The following is a 14,599-nucleotide window of genomic DNA, read 5'->3' on the forward strand; positions in this document are numbered from 1 at the left end:
ATTGATAACTATTACTAAATCTCCACAATTGAAGTTGAAAAACGTTTCAATCAGATTTGATCGAGCCTTTCTGATCCGCCTTTCATTGCCACCACTGTGCTTACCTGACCAGAAACTGCAGGACTTACCTTATTTCGAAATTTACGTTTGAAATGAGTGTCTTCTGGCTCTGCTCTACTGAGCTAAGTTTTTCTCATGAACTTACTCGTCAACCTTTTCCCATTAAATGGCTAATTCCCAATGAATGAGGGAAAAATGACTTCAATACGAAACAAAATATTTAATTCTTCATTATCACCTTTTTTTATTGTATATAGCCTTTGTGTTACTCAATTCCAGAAGATTCTAAAGAAACTTTATATACAATAGAAACTAATATCAGTTCTTCACTTCTAAATATTTTGTGCATGCTATTAGCGTAACAAAAAAATCTGAATAACTAGAATGCTTTCTCCAGTATCTGAACTGGATTAAAGCTTGTCAACTCGGGTAGCTAACAATACACCTGAGAAAATAGTCGACATATCCAAAAGGTGATAAAACCGATACTACTTGAAAATAAATTCGTCTCAGTTGTTTTTGTCGTAGTGTTTTTCATCACATTGTAACTATCCCAGACAGACCCATCCCATGTCAGAGGTCTATCCCAGTATATTGATAGAACTAATTATTTATAACAAACGAACGAATTTTGGTTGTAGATTAGACTCTACTTGGTTCGTAGCAAATATTCATTCGTTAATAGTTAACAAATGTATGTTTGATAAATCTTATTCGACTTGACATTCACCATCCACGTGAGCATTTCGTTAGCTATTAACGAATATTCATTTGTTAATATTAAACTCTACTATTTGGTAGTAGTTAACGAATTTCGATTGGAATAAATAAATCGTTCTATAAGTGATAGTATTCGAATGTTACAGGGAACCGTAAATTATTTTATTATCAGATGGACTGGATGATCAAAATTTTAGTGTATTCCATTCTGTTGTGGCTCATTTCGCTGATTCCAGTCGTTTTTTCAATCTCAGAGCAATTGCTGCTACAATAGCAGCACCTTTTCCACTTCCATCTTGCGTAGGCATAAGTTTGAACTGCAAATAGTATAACAAAGGTCAACTATAGCAAAAATATTTTAATACGTTTTTACTAAGACACATATTAATAAAACCTTGAAGTTTTATCGAATGTATCAAAAAATTCATGTATCGTATACTAATCTGATTCTTATGCTAATTTTTGTTTCACCAATTTTTACACAATATAATGAAAAACTCTAATTAGTAACATCTCAAATTATCAACGCGGCCCTTATTTTGTTCAGGGATTTTCAACAGAAAAATGTTATTAACTTCCTTTTCTAATATTTGCACTATTTTTGTTTTGTTTGAAATTAATTCTATCGTCAATCATATATTAGTTTATAGTTCAGCAGCAAACGCGACCAATCAAATATCGTGGTTAACCGTATTAAAAATACAACGTATGCTCAAAAATCGGAATGTAAAAACTGTAAAAGGCGTGAAAGCCATATAGTTGGAAACAAATAAATCTTGAATCTTGTTATTAACTTTCATAAATGTACCTTTCGAGCTGGTGTCAATAAACTGATGTATTGCTTCATCCAACTCTGCAGTCTTGGATGGTGCTTATATAAAGAGCCATCGACAGCGATAGTAACTTCTTCTCTTTTCATATGGTCTAGGAGAGTGGCAACACCTGATGAAATGAATCATATCATTAGATAGATGAATGTTGTTGAATGGGTACAAATGACATATGACGTGATAAAGAAAGTAATTTTCTAAGAACACCTTTGAACAGTTTATCACGAGAACAGTCATTATCACGATACTATAACAGTTAACACAGAGATAGACTTTGTTGATGTTTTGAAACTGAAATTCAACTTACAGATCGATACTAATAGAGCTGCACGATTTGATGCTACTTCACAGACGTATTGGATGATTTTGAGATCATCCTCGTCAGGTATAATGTTAAATTTGCTAAGAACTTCTTTGGCATTTGTACTACCACCATCTACAGTATCTCTGTAACAAATAATTAATAGAATTATAAATGTCATTATTATATTATTGGTGCGTTAGTAGTGTGCAACGATTAGCTTTTTCACATATACTCATGCAACATTTTATCTATTTGAGTGATTTGATTTTAAGTCAAGTATATTCTTTTGACTTTCCTGAATATTTCATGACGTTTAAGTAGTTATTTGAATGCATCGCATTCCACCAATCTGAAAACTCATTGTAGGTGGCATCAATGCAATCGCATGCAACAAGCTATTTTCAATGGACTAATGACTCATTTCCAAACGACTATGTCATTACCAACGCTCTATAGCGAGCCCCCTGGTAAAATGAAGATTTAAAATGTTGAACCAATGGAATTCTATTTTCACATGAAAGAACATGCCTCCAGCAAAATATATTCCATAAAATCTACGACATTTTTCTTTCCGTATAATTATAAATATCTACACTACGTCATCAGTGGTGTGTCCGATAACCACTAATCCAATGATAACTAATCTCTAGACATTCCCCACTTCAAACCGTGTAACTGTCAACATTCTATGGTCTTCAATATAATCATTAATATATTTGTAAATTCTTTACTGTTCAATTAGAGAGATGTAATCTGTCAGGAAGTTTCCAGGAATGAGTAGAGATTCAGGAGTTTCTCGCGTAAACAACAAACCATCTTTTGATAACTTTACCAAAATACATCGGACGACTTCTCCTAAGTATTTTCCACTGATATATTTTTCGAATCTGCAAACCATAAAATGATGCATTAATAAATGGTGAATCAGACGATCACTTCCTTTGTATGCTAATTATGGGATATACTTACGTGAACGAACTGACAAGCAATGAATTGGCGTCATTTTGTCGATCGAAATCAGTTTTTATAAAATCTAGAACCCCATTGTCCCCAAATGCACCCCATTCAATATCAATAATAACCTGAAACAAATTTTCAACAATCATTAAAAAGAATTGGCTGGTCTTTGTCCATTACGTAATGAATGCAAATTGCTGTTCATAGAACTACCTCAGGATGTTAATATTGAATGCGTTTTTGATATTAATGAAAAGGCAGTTTTTATGGAGAATGTTTTCACTGTTGAAAAACGTCCTTGCAATGTCCTCTAAAGTCCATTTCTCATTTATTTCCCAATTTTATTGCGAAAAATATGGTTCAGAATTTCAGAAGTAATCACCTCACGTTCTCCATGTCGTTCAGGTTCCCAGTGCTCGACTTTGTCGGCTCTTTCGAGGTAACAGGCGTTACTTCCAGTACCAAGGATTAATCCTATTGCAGTTTCTGGATCTTGAGTGGCTCCCTGAAGTAGAGTTCCAGTTGTATCGTTCAAGACAGCTACAACTTTGACTCTAGTATCCCCACGTCTTTCGAGTGCCTCCTCCAGTAATGCCACACAGTCCTTGCCAACGACATCAGGACAATTAAAACTCTTAGTCCAAGTCACAAGAATACCGACATCCAATGAATGCTGAATCATCGGAAATGAGAACGTGAAACCTGAGTAAAGAATTTTAACATTATTCTATGAGTACGAATACCTGGACATACCTGGGCATTGGAAAAGAAAATGTTATTGATAAGAATACTAGGATCTGGTATCGAAGATGAATGGTCTTTTCTTGTTATATGCCAGTGTATACATATGATATATACGTCAATATGGCCGATTATATGTCCAATCATACTTCAGGGTAAATATTTTATAAGTATGACATATTACATTGTTACACAGAGAAAAAAAATTAGCAAACCGAAACGATTTTGTGACTCAACCACTCGGTGTTCTTCAATAGTGTCATCGGAATGATTCATTAATGTAAGGGAATATGTCGACATTTTTAGAAGACTGCATAATTAAACTATATGATTCAATCGCTGATTCTGAAGGATCCAAACATAAACTTCATGTGTCAATCAAATGAAGGTTAGAATCCATAGTATATTAGTTCGTATTGCCTGAATATTTCATCGAATTTCAATAGTTATTTGATAGCATCGCCTTTCGTTGATCTGATAACTAATTGTAGGCGATATCAATGGCATTGCATCCAATAAGATGATTTTAATGGAATGGAATGACTCATTTTCAACAAAATATTTCATTATTAACGGTCTATAGGGAATGCATTGCAAATATGAAGAATAAAAACGTTGAACCATTGGAATTCTCTTTTTATATGAAAGCATATGCATCCGACCAGATAGTCTTCGTAAAATCTACCATATTGTTCCCACAGTGTTGATGATATTGTCCAAAGAGGTTTTGTACTTGTAAAGTCTTGTTTCATTTCTGTTCTTCAGAGCCCTAGAAACCCATCTTGTGCAAAAATTAACTGGTAAGAAATTATCTACAGAATGCAGTTCATATTTTCTAACATGTCAATTAAAGAAGTCGCTAGTTAGCAATGTTAAGGACAAGTTTTCGATAACACTAACGACCATTAGTGATCACAGTTATCGATGTTTCTTATTTACAAATCATAGAACTACTGATTCTTGTTGACAACTCCAAAGATGCCTGAGGCAGGAACGATATTCCAATTAATAGAAAGTTAGGAGGTGAATTTGACGAGTTACCATCTCGGACGACTGTTACCCTTTCGAGCAGAGGGTGATATCGTACGCTGACAGAAAATTATAGTAAAACGACGGATTCATTTTTTATTCACACACTCAGTACTTTTCAGTAGAGCCAACGAAGTAAGTCCTTGACGATCCAAAAAATCTGGGCACTTTTAATTAACTACGTGACTAAAGTGCATGCTTCAATGGCTGATTCTGACGTCTACAAACACAAACCTCATGATTCCATCACACGTGGGTTCAAATCTATCGTATATTCTTTTGGATTCCCTGAATATTTCATCACATTTGAATAGTTATTTTAACTATTGGATCGCTTTTCGTTGATTTGAACACTTATTGTAGGCGACATCAACGAAATCACATGCAATAAGATATTTTCAATGAAAAAATGACTCTTTTTCAAACGAATATGCTCTTACCTACGCTCTACAGGGAATCCACTGGTAGAAAAAATATTTAAAATGTGTAAACAATTCTATGTTCTCTGAGTGCAAGACCAGAATACTCTATACATCCCCTAACATAAACAATGCTTCATAAACAATGCTTCAACGTTCTATATGATAAGCACATACACGATAACCATCATTACGAATATGGAAAATAGAATTTACGTACAGGTAATTAGTTTTATTGCTTAATTAGTATTTTTTAAGTCAGAATTTCATTCTTGTAATGATGATTTCAGAATGTAGGCGTTTGACAAGCGAATACTGCTTTCATTGACTAATTTTGAAATAGAACTTCGTTAAATTGAAAATGAAAATTAGATGTGCCTATTCCTATGACTTTCAATTATCAATGGATGGATGAAATAGGAGGAATGGAGGAAGAAACGTGTGCATAAATCACCTAAGGCTAACTCTACATCCTGGAGACCCTCGCTGATAACGAAATCACTGACACATTCGGCTAGATACTCAAATAACGGGATTCCAGATCCAACTCTCAAATGAGCATCTATGTGATATTTCTTGACATCCTCTCGTACTATTACCCCGTGAACCAGCTCCAGTAACAGAACACGGAAATTCGTACCTCCCAGATCAAGGGCCAAAAACAATCCCTCCTCTAGAATAATAAAAATAAAATAACAGTTAAAGTAACATCAATTATCAATCATTAAGTACTGGGAAGTTTCAATATGACAGCTCTCGAGTTGAAAAATATGGAACCGTGAATTTTAAAGTCAAGGATAGGTCGTGCATGAAATTTCTATGATTATTTGGTGTGTTCAGAATATATCTGTAGGAATAAAACTTGATATTAGTGCTGTGGACTTGATATTAGGGCTCTTCCTGACCTTTCTGAATTTCCAATAACGAAAAAGTGGAACTTTCAATGGAAACTTGAACTTTTAATGCGATTAAATGGGTTTTAAATTTTCGGAAAATGTACCGGAACATTCGAAGTAAGTGTTTAACCGATCTTCGAAGAAGATATGTAAGTACGATATGCCGACATTAAAGCTCGAGTTCGGAGCTTGCAGCCACGAAGTTGCAAACTGCAATATTTGCGAAACGTCAGCGTAATAATTAAACGAAAGATGGCATCGATTCAGAAACCAATTTTACTATAAATACTCATATTGTCTCTTATGTTTTGTTATGAATGCATATAATGTAAATCGAATAGTTTGTTTAGATAACAGAAAGAGAAATTAATTAAGTGTTATGAAAAAAAGGTCATTGTCAGAAACCACTGTTTCTATTTTTTGATTTACGAATATCTGAAAAGATTTCTCGATGGTCTAAAAATAAATTTTTAAAGTTGATAATCAGACTTTAGATTCTTCTTTTGATTTCCATTCAGTGGCCTCAGGGTTTCTTTTTGAATCTGATTTGTCATTACATATGTACGTGACATTCCTTGGTTCCATTTTATCGAGTCTTGAGGGGAGTCCAAAGATGACGTTCTATCTACAATTTTTTATTTTTTAGGAAAAAATTTGCAGAAAAAAACTAACTACATGTTGGTCCTGATAAATAATAGATGAAAAAGAACTCTAGGACTGTCGTTCATACTTGACTGCCGTTCATACAATCTGCGTAAACTGGGCTGGAAGAACCAACTTTTGCTGTCGCTAACGTGATCTCATAAAAAAATTTCCAATATAATTACTCCCACCAAGATCGAAGATGAGGGTAGGAACTAATCCACTTTATTTCTTGGTGTATATCAGTTAAATGTACTCACCTGTTCCATCAGGCAATTCAGGGATGTACGTATTTTCCATCTGTAGTGATGAGTCCTGCTGATGAATGCCTTTGTTCATTTCCGACAAAAATACCTTTTGAATCTTCCTTGCTGTAGCACCAGACAGTCTCATTTGTGCCAGTAAATTTTCAATCTAAAATTAAACAGAAAAATGCTAATTAGAAAAAATTAATCACTCAAGTAATGATATACATTGGGGGGAATATGATCGTTTGTCTACGTGTTTTGTTGTTCATTATTTCCTATATCTATCAATTCTTGAATGGTATTGTCAGATTTGGCGACTTCTTGGTGATCGCATGGTACTAACTACGTTTTTAGGCATCTCCTGTCAAGCATTCTAAGGTCCACTGGATGTGACCTTAATAAATATCGATTATTCTCATAAATCGATTTAAAAAAATGATTCAATTCCGAAATTCGAGCATTGGGGGATACAGCATCTTTTCCATTCGTAATACAGAGAAAAACTATCGATTTTTGAATTTCAAAATCTGATAATTCGACTATATACCACATCTTCTCCTCTAGAAATATGAAAATGAGATCGTCTAACATGAACGAGGGAGCAAGAATACAGGAGGTTCATAGCCAGTCTCTCCTTATTATTCCACAATTGCTTCCACTAACACGTTAGACGAAGCCTCACGTGGTCTGTTCTTAGAAGTCTATGATTTATCTCCATTAAGACCATGATTGCTAATTGCCACCTATCGATCGCAAAATGGTGTAATATGTTACAGTTAACGGAACTCAGTAATAAATTTTTTTTCCCGCTTGATGTAGGATCCACTGTGGAAACATTCGATTAATCTCGCAGCAGACGGAGGAAAATATTCAGAAAAAATTACGGAACTGTCAGCTCGTTGGCTTGGAAATTTTTACGTGATAGTATCGTAATTTTGCGTAGACAACTCAGATAAAAATTACGGAACGTTTAGGGAAAATTCATTTATAGTTCCGTCAAAATTACTACAAGTGCACTTCGCTCCGGAATTACAGAAAAAGTACGTAATTTGTACTGAATATTTTTCTTTGTTCGTGAGTGATTTTTAAAAGTTTTTTTTTCGGGCTAATTGCAAATAATTAGAGCGCAATTATAGGCAAAACCAAATCGAAATATAATTGGTAATGTTTAATACTGATGTGGTGTGATTGGTAAACATCTTAAAGTTTGAGAAATAATCAATAAAACTGGTTCATCATGTTGATACTGATTGGATCGCCTGATATTGTCAGAAATTGATCATAAACGTCTCATTTATTCCGCAATTTCGCAGTTTTTGAATTGATATATGTTGAAATAAATACATAGAGATAATTTCAGTAAGCACAAAAAAATAATGATAAAGATTATACTGTGTCCCACTGAACGTGTCATCGTAAACCATTGATAAACAAGCCGATACTCAGGTTCAGGTCATCGAAATGTTCCACACAAGTGACCCTCGATGATAACAAATTTTGCAATTTAGTTGAAACATAATAGTAAACTTAATCCACTAATGGGTATAATTCCTACGAAAATATGATCATATTAATCATATCATATCATTTGATCATATTTTAATATGATCATATTAATTTGAAAATGATGCCTTCCTTCATTTTTTAATCCAGTTTTCATGAATGAGAAAAAATGAGTTTTCTTTTTTGTCAGAACAAAGAACTTTGACGAATATTCATCGATATTTCTCATCATTTTTAGCATTTTAGGAATTTCTGCATAATTTGCATTAGCGTAGCACATTTATTATTAAAATTCAGGTGAAAATAGAATGAATTCTTGAATTTTAAGAATGAGAAAAAAACAGATTGAGGAAGAAAACCTCTGACCGTTCCATTCATGACTTCAAAATCAAAATTCAAAACAAGGGCGGAGTTTTTCTGCATGAAAATTAATAATTATATTTTAATAGAACATAAGTGAGCATAAGTGAGAAAATAATGTGTATGTGTCGAAACTAATTTATTCGATCTGGTGTCTCTTACCTTTTGTCGTTTGACATCGTCAGGGAGATCCAGGGGGGCAACCTGAATGGCTTCGTGAAGGGCTCTCTCTGTTGGTACCATCATTTTTGAAGTTCTTCAGTCTTTTACTGAAATAAATCAAATCAATAAACTATATTTTTTCTCTATATCAATTGTTGGAGAGCAATGTTTGTTTCAAAGAGATAGTTCAATAAAAATTGTGCGAAAGTTCTGTAATTTCTGAAGAAAAACAAAGGTCCAGTAAAAATGATCTAATAATAAGGATCTAATAAAACGTTGGTGCACTTCGTAAAAATTACGTAAGTGGCTTCGGATAATTTTTATCGGACCTTTATTCTCCCTCACGAATTACAGAAAAGATACGTAATTATTATTGAATATGTTTCTCCGCACGTAAGAAAATTTTCCTTTCTCAATAAACTTTCGCAAAAAATTCGCAAAACTTTACTAAAACTCTATAAAAATAGATTCACGACTATGAAATTTGTTGAGTAATCGAATAATGACAAAACGCAATAAAAACGCCACATTTTTTCACGTCCATCTAATCCATAGTTTCCCCAAAATTTATTAAAAACAACAACAATGAGAAAATATCGGTAATAATTCCTTAACTCCTGTGCATGAGGACTTTCAGCCATATTGCCAATATTTCTGGACAATTTCATGCTTTTTTTCAAAATGGATAGTACTAATAAAAGCATCAGAGTATACACGTGGTTTAAACTTTTCATTTCTATTTTTAGAAAGTTAGAAATATTCAATAAAAATTATGTATCTTTTCCATAATATCAGACGGCCATCTAGTAAATGAAAATTTTAGGGAATGTTACGTATATAATTTTTTGGAACGTTCCGTAATTTCTATCAAAATTTTATATGAAAAATGATCTGAGTTAAGTCTCGTAATTTTTACTCAATCTTTCTCTCCGTGCAGAAGCACTCTTAGATCTCATTAAAATTCTCGTAAATCATTTGCTATTCATTAACAAAATAATCGTCACTAGATACCCAACAAACAGTGTATCGAAAAATGGCCCACAAATTATTGCCAGAAATTTATATTCTATGAGGAACTGGTGAAAAATTGATCTGATTAACTTAATTACCAGTTGAAATAACGGATGGATGTGCTTTCATTAATTTCCAGGGAAAAATTATACAATAGATTATCTATCTTCCGATATGCCTTTAGTTTTGATAAGAAATTTCAGTATTATGTAACCCAAGGTACACAGCACATGGTGAACCTGTTACGAATAATGTCTCCCCTACCCGGTCATCACTCGCTCATCATTCGATTTAGTCTGCTCCCACTCACCATGCAGATGATTAATGGAGACCCTATTTAACCACACCATTTATATGGACTGAATTCTATTTGATTGAAATAACAAGGGAGTGGGATATTTATATCAATGAAGAATTTTAGAATTTAACGGAGTTGAAATATGATTCCGTAGTGAAGCTCCAGTCTACTGCACTCAGTGACGAATAGATACTTTTCGAGCATTGAATTATTATGAGGGACAGATTCCATGACCAGTTTTCGTTCCAAGTTGACCAGGATTAACCTATGGTTAAAGTGAATTTAATACCTCTCACGACGAAATTCAATCAATTGGAGACTCTACCCTGGAACTGACTTTAACCTAAGTCTGACGATTCTCAATTAAATCAACAATCAGCTGATTCTTGAACTCCAACGAATATTCATTAGTTACCGACTCATTTATGATTTAAAATCCATGAGATTCTCGACAACGAATGGGGAATAATTAAGTTGAATAAAATGAATCAATGGCATATCTTTCTAGGGATAAAATAACGTTCAAAAGCAACTAGCAACTAATAACAAAGACATTTTGTTCACAATCACTAGCCCTATAATAAAAAAATCCCTCATATTTAACATTGAATATTCAAGTAAATTTTTGTTGGTGTGCCTCAACAGCTCTAATTTCTCCATCGGGGCAAAACGGCGAGCGGGTCCCTGTTGATTCGAACATACTGAACGATGATGAAGGACATAAGATAGGAATAAGATCACCAGGACCTTTTCGTTAGAGAATTTCGCGTTTTACAATTTTGTATTTCACCTTCTGAATCGCATCGCAAGCCATTTATGATTTATTTCGGAAAAACCCAATTTAGTGGTGAATTTTTCCGTTTTTACCCCAAAATCTGGGGGTGAGGGCCCTCATTAGCATGAACGTTTAATTAGAGCCAAAAAATCTAGCTTCTGATAGAAAAAACAGGAGAACCGATGCAAATCGTATCTCAAAAACTCATTCACTGGACTATGAAATTCGAGCGGAAAGAATGCAGTTATTTTTAAGAAACAAAACATTAAATACTGTATCGAATACTGCGAGATATGCCAATTATTTTTATCTTTAATTTATTTCATAATTATCAACAAATGATGATAACACTATATCCGTATTTTTGATATTGCTATATGTAAAAATAATACTTTGTTCCATTGACCATTGTCAGAAGCGTTTGAACAAAGAGACAAAATAGTATTCATACATAAATAATGAAAATAATAATAATAGTATTCATAAAGCCCATATCTAAGCAAAAAGTTTAATGATCACCCAGTATTTTTTCAACAATTTTTCTTTATATTTTGACGGTTGAACTTTTCAATTGAAAGTACTCGATGATTTTTAAAGATTTTAACAAAATAATATGTTTGGCTTGAAAGAAAGTATTCTGGGATGTCCATCTACACTCGTTAACACTTATTTGATAGGTAAATAACATTTAAACAAAATACGAGAAGTAAAAGTCTCGATTCGAGATGTCAGAAATTTTTAATTTGAAGTAGTGATTGTTAATTTAGGCTTTTTCATGTTTTAATTTAAAATTGATGGTCTCGAAATACCATTAGTTATTAGAATGCAGTAATTTGTATCACAGTACTTCACTTTCCGCAATTATATCGATACATTGTTCAGTAATGAAGATATGTACATAGGTAACTCAGCACTTAAGCTCACGTGTTATTAAGATATCAATATGATAATGTACGTCCGCAACGGAGGCTTCCACGACAGTTTAACACATAGTGAGATTCCCTACTTTTTTCACACCGATGCGAATCGTGACATACGCTGTTGACTTCATTGGCAATGTGAAGTAGATCAAGCATGATAAACGGAAATGAAAGAAAATAAATTATGAAAAAGTTATGCCATTGTCAAATTAATGTTAATGACATACCGAGATTTATCGATAATACTAAATAAGTGGAGAGACTTCCCTGGAAGAATATTCGTTTGTACAATTTGATAAAAATTGTGAAACAAAGAAAATAAATAAATCAGAGAATAGTGGATATTTTTTAATGGGAGGATGTCGATTTGATTCTATTTCTGGATCAACTGAAGAATCATTTTGATTAATTTATGTCTATGAAGGCCACTTCAACAGAATTTCCACTCATCTATCCAAATTGTTAAAACTCATGTCTATTTTCATGACGTACTTTTTCGTCACTAGTGGTTATACGGTATCTTAAATTATCACTTCATTATGACCATATAAATACCTTCATGAATAAGTAAAAAATTATCTACCTTGCATCACGTGAATCGTTCTAATAGAAATAACGATACGAATTTCCCACATTCTCGTCTGGAATTTAATTTCTCAAACAATTGTTACACGAATTATTTTCATATCCTAACAAGATCGAACTTTTTTTTTCTCATCAAATGAAAAAAATTCCACTCGATGTCGGACAAGTTTGTTATCAATCTTTCTACTGGTGTCGTAGCGTCGGGACTCTAAAATTTACTGATAAGTTTCTACTCATTACATTTTCCTCATTCCTTATTTTTCATTGTGAAAGCCCGATGGAATTTATGAGTTGACTAATTTTATCTTCGTGCTATAGAGATATTTCTCAACTCTGAGGAAAAATGTAGAATCGAAAGAGACAGAAAAAAAGGAGAGGGAGAGAGAGAGAGAAAGAGAAAAAAAAGAGAGAAAGATGGCACAAGTTACTGCGTTACTTGAGTTGTTCATTGTTGAGATGGGCAGATCGAATAAACCTTGATTGAAATCAATTGAAAAGTGTAAACGTCAAATGTGATCATTCAGTCTTCATTAAACTTTGCAGTTTATTTTTATTTACCACATATAGTACTTAACATTGTAAATAGAATGCAAAATTAACACAATCAGAGGCGATCATATTCCCTGCACCATAAATCCGAATTATTTCTGCAATTGCCCCGAGCGATAGAACTTTTTTCGCAGCATTTAGAAATGACCTACAGATTTATCAGCTGTTCAAGAGAAAAAAATTGATCGATTTGTTAAGACTCAGAAGTGATAGTCGACTGAGCCGTATGTTGAGGGCTGGTCTCCAGTTCACCGGTTCATGACCAGAGTTTTCATGTCTCCATCATTGGTTTGTTTATTTAAAATATCTTCATTCAAGTTCACATTTTTATTTGAGAGAAAATAATATTTTTCCATCAACGGACGGAACGATTTGATATCTCTTCGATTATAAGAAAACCCATTTATTCTACTGCGCTCTATCATTTCACTGCTGAAATAACCATAATTCCTTTGAAGGTCATTATCTAATAGTGGTGTTTCAGCTGTAATGAAATGATAAATTCCAGGAATTCCCGAGAACATTAATTGGTGGTTGATTTTGAAAATATCATTATGAAACTAAAATCAGGTGATTATCAAATGAATGCACGAATGAAGACCAATGTATAAATGCAATATCTCTGAATAGCAGATAGAGTTCAAACTAATACTCAATTTTCCCCTTCTCCTTCACTTCAGAACCAAAAAATAGAATAAATCCAGTGTTGTTCAAGTCTCAATCATTATTACATATTCTGTTGGTATTTTTGCGTCCATTTATCATGTGACAATCTTTAATAACGATCATCACGTATTCTCCAACAAAAAAACATACTTCAACAATAATACTAACCACCGAGGAAGCAATATCGAGGAAAAAAATTCCAACGATAAAGTTGATTTCAATTGTTCTAATGAAAGAAAGAAAGAAATGATATAACGATTGAAATATTTGAAAAATGCTGACACTCTCAAATAGGTAAGGAAATACTGTTTTAAATTATCCATTGGGTATAGGAAAATTAACAAAAAAAAACTTTTTAATTGCAAATATGTTGTGAACAATTATTATCACTCACCTCAGCAAACGACTGTCGAAAGGTACCAAAAATATTGCTGAATAATGTCAGAGTTGGTCTCACCACGTGAAGCTCAAGGCAGCTGCGACCCACGAGGGCCTGTAATGAGTGGGGAAGGAGATTGACTTCTGACGTATTGGGATACTCGTCCGCTTGTAACGTAACTACTCGTACGGCCGTGGAATTACCGAATGTACGTCGTTGGCAGAAGACTGACCACAAGTACCGTGCCTCCAGGCCAATCCCCCACTCCATTAATGGATCATTGCGGCATTGTTTTTATCTCACTTTTGACGTTCAAATTCCTTCAGACCATTTATTCAATATAAGAAGTTCAAGCGTAGTGAGCAGAAGAGTTAAAAGCCATTAATATGACACTTTTTCATTAATTTGTCGAAAAATGTTCACATCTAGACTTTATCATCTGTAAGTGAGATCGCAATTTTTTTTATTCAATTATGTCATTTATTCAATGTGAGAAGTTCCAGCGTAATAAGCAGAAGTTGGACGCAATGGATATGAGAAATTTT

General features: G+C 33.5%; 1 protein-coding gene across 2 annotated transcripts; it reads right to left on the reverse strand.

The window, feature by feature from the left end:
- Window positions 1-279: 279 nt before the first annotated feature.
- LOC135167023 (hexokinase-2-like) lies at window positions 280-14,271 on the reverse strand. Of its 2 annotated transcripts, none has more exons than XM_064129859.1 (10): window positions 14,070-14,271; window positions 8,872-8,978; window positions 6,859-7,012; window positions 5,515-5,733; window positions 3,254-3,573; window positions 2,884-2,996; window positions 2,646-2,801; window positions 1,918-2,057; window positions 1,589-1,722; window positions 280-1,097 (listed from the first exon to the last, which is right to left on the reverse strand). In XM_064129859.1, the coding sequence occupies exons 2-10, from the start codon at window positions 8,953-8,955 to the stop codon at window positions 999-1,001; spliced, it is 1,419 nt and encodes a 472-aa protein (XP_063985929.1). In that variant the 5' UTR covers window positions 8,956-8,978; window positions 14,070-14,271; the 3' UTR covers window positions 280-998. The 2 variants fall into 2 exon arrangements, with proteins under 2 accessions (XP_063985929.1, XP_063985930.1); XM_064129860.1 differs by lacking the exon at window positions 14,070-14,271 and adding an exon at window positions 12,459-12,645.
- Window positions 14,272-14,599: the final 328 nt, after the last annotated feature.

The sequence above is a fragment of the Diachasmimorpha longicaudata genome, chromosome 10, assembly GCF_034640455.1.
Source record: "Diachasmimorpha longicaudata isolate KC_UGA_2023 chromosome 10, iyDiaLong2, whole genome shotgun sequence".
Classification (NCBI taxonomy): domain Eukaryota; kingdom Metazoa; phylum Arthropoda; class Insecta; order Hymenoptera; family Braconidae; genus Diachasmimorpha; species Diachasmimorpha longicaudata.

Bases quoted from the DNA above. Each gene is read 5' to 3' on its own strand.
- LOC135167023 (XM_064129859.1), bottom strand. From the start codon at position 8,955: ATGATGGTACCAACAGAGAGAGCCCTTCACGAAGCCATTCAGGTTGCC. The intron at 3,574-5,514 runs GTGATTTATGCA...TTCTTTACTCAG, and splicing joins GGATGTAGAGTTAGCCTTAG to GTTTCACGTTCTCATTTCCG. The intron at 2,058-2,645 runs GTAAAGAATTTA...TATTTGTTACAG, and splicing joins TACATCTCTCTAATTGAACA to AGATACTGTAGATGGTGGTA.